Source organism: Cystoisospora suis, assembly GCF_002600585.1.
Source record: "Cystoisospora suis strain Wien I chromosome Unknown contig_2153, whole genome shotgun sequence".
Lineage (NCBI taxonomy): Eukaryota > Apicomplexa > Conoidasida > Eucoccidiorida > Sarcocystidae > Cystoisospora > Cystoisospora suis.
In genome coordinates, this window is record NW_027154952.1 from 1 (window position 1) to 2,559 (window position 2,559).

The 2,559-nt window shown below is 42.4% G+C and overlaps 1 protein-coding gene across 1 annotated transcript in view; it reads right to left on the minus strand.

Annotated features, from left to right (window-relative positions):
- Positions 1 to 228: 228 nt before the first annotated feature.
- CSUI_004578 (ribosomal protein l15 protein) overlaps positions 229 to 2,559 on the minus strand; it is a gene marked incomplete at its 3' end in the record, with an annotated part of 5,728 nt that continues 3,397 nt past the window's right edge. Inside the window, exons 4-6 of the mRNA XM_068064766.1 lie at positions 2,018 to 2,235; positions 1,288 to 1,365; positions 229 to 867 (exon numbers count right to left, since the gene is read on the minus strand). Of these exons, the coding sequence (XP_067923257.1) occupies positions 229 to 867; positions 1,288 to 1,365; positions 2,018 to 2,235 (935 nt within the window). The remainder of the gene's footprint in view (positions 868 to 1,287; positions 1,366 to 2,017; positions 2,236 to 2,559) is intronic.

The following is a 2,559-nucleotide window of genomic DNA, read 5'->3' on the forward strand; positions in this document are numbered from 1 at the left end:
AATTGGACTGCTGAGAAGAGATGTGAGCTGTCGTGTGTATGTACAGATAGATAGACAGATAGGTAGATAGATTAAAGATAGATAGATAGATTAAAGTTTAAGTAGAAAGACTAAAGATGGATAGATGAGAATTGGACTGCTGAGAAGAGATGAGAGCTGTCGTGAGGATGAAGAAGTGAGTGTTTGGATCGATTGCGGTAGCACTTGGAATTGTAGTGGAATTTACCTTAATAGATCTCTTTGTTTTCTCGGCATGAGCCCAGGATAGACATATCTCCTAGGGATTTTCTTCAGGACGACGAGCTTCTCATCTTCTTCATCTTCATCTTCCTTTCCTTGCCTTTTTTCTTTCTCTTCTTGAAGGTGTTCTAATTCAGCTTCTATCCTCTCAATCCTCCCTGCAAGATTATCGACTCTCCTTGTTCTTTTCTTAGACACACGAAGACTTCTCTGTAGCCTTCCTCGATGATCGGAGAGGAGTCGCCTTAAAGCTCTCAATTGTAACGTGAGAATTCTTCTTCTTAACTTGACGAGAACCTGGATAGGTCTATCGTCATCCTTATTTTGGCTTCGAATTCTTTCGAGGTAGCGCTTCTTTTCTTCTTCAATCGACTCCTCTCCAAACTCTCCTTCTTCTTCTTCAGTACTGGGGCTTGCCCATTTGCTAGGTCTCTGTTTGGCAAGATCTTCTTCTTCTGAAGAAGAAGAAGAAGATTCTCTTAACGAGAGGAGGGAAGAAGATGACTTCGGCTTATAGTCGGGGTTGTATTCAGCTACTACACGATCTTGAGTTGGTCGTTGTAAGAGAAGACATCTCCCGCCTAGTGCTCGGATAGCTCGAGCCGCCACGCGTGTGAAGGCATGGGCCTAGAGAAGAAAAGAAAGGAAAGAAAGAAGAAATAGATCAACGCATGCATTGTCTTCAAGTCAAGATGAAAAGGTATAGATAAACATCTTTCTCTCTATGTCTACAGATACTTATAGAGAGAGATAGCTACAGACATACATCTATATAGATGGTGAGGTGTGTGACGGCCTACATGTGAAGCATCTACGGCTACAGCAGTTCGCATGCATAGATATGTATATATCTGTATATGCTTTACTAGGTATGATGGATAGATACATGTACTTGAGTGTACACAGGGAAAGGCACGAGGATCTACATATGTATATGGAGACACACAGATCTTTGAGAAAGACATATGAAGAAGATATAGGAGGTGGTAATCTACGGGGAGGTATATATGGAGAACAGTATAAGTATCCATAGATGTGGTTTGATACCTTGACGACGAGGCCTTTGACCTTAAGCTTGGAGCCTTCCTTCGCTCTCGTCGATTCTTTCAGGGACGGCCCTACGATCTCCACACACACAGAATGAAAAGAAAAGAAGCAACGGTGGGGAAAAAGAAGAAGAGAAGGATGAAACCACCCTTTGTAGAAGAAAGAAAAGAAAAACATGAAATGAGAGAAAACCCCTCTGATATGGTTGAAATGAACGAGGGAACAGAGAAAGGAGAAGGTGAGAAGCACTTCATTGCAGCCAGATATCGTCAGGAACAGACAGCAAGACCAGCGTTTCTCTCTGAATATGATAGATCGAGAGAGCTATAGATCTCAACACCTATACTAGTGAGTGGGGTATATCGTGCATAGAGCTACATATCTACCCCTTCATATATGCATCCATTCATAATGCTCGAAGGTACCAGAGCTCCCAGCTACAAGCTTACCTACTATATAGATATACACACATATATCTTCTTCTGGTCTAACCATTAGGATGTATTCAGTCTCTAATGGCACCCCACACTCCCTTATTAGTAGTATTCATCCACCTCTCTATAGATCCACATATATATACCCATGCGTCTCTATGTATATATGTACATACACCTCCACGTTTCAATACATATAAATATACATACGTGTATAGCTCTCTCTCTCTCCAGATATTATATATAGCTCTGCATGTGAGGGAATGAGAAGAAAGAAGAGATGGAGGTTTATTTACCTTGACGGGACAATTCCGTTTGAAAGAGCCGAGAGATGCACCTCGTCGTTTGAGAGTAAGCCAGTCACACTCTTCTCCATGATGCATGACGTTCAGCTGGGGGAGTCTTATAAGCTGAAAAGGATACTTTCGATACTTCTCTTGATGTGCAGGCCCTAAGGGACGCCCTACGAACTTCGGTAGCTTGCGGTATAAAGGCATCTGACCTCCTTCAAAACCTATTCATAGACAGAGAGATATACACCACCATACAACACCTGAGGGATATACTCACAGATGAGAAGATCTCCATAGACTCCTACATATATAGATAGAGAGATAGATGAGTTGCTGCGCTGCGCATAGAGGGAGATATACCTAGAGACAGACAGAGAGGGAGGTCCAGATGCATGTGTGTATATGAATGGTGTAGGTGCTAAGGATAGAGGAGTCTGCATGCAGCGCAATAGCAAGTGGGGGTGAATGGATCTAGTGAACAGATCAAGAGAGATAAAATCCTATCGGACATGCATAGAAAGGATCTAGACAGAATACACACACGA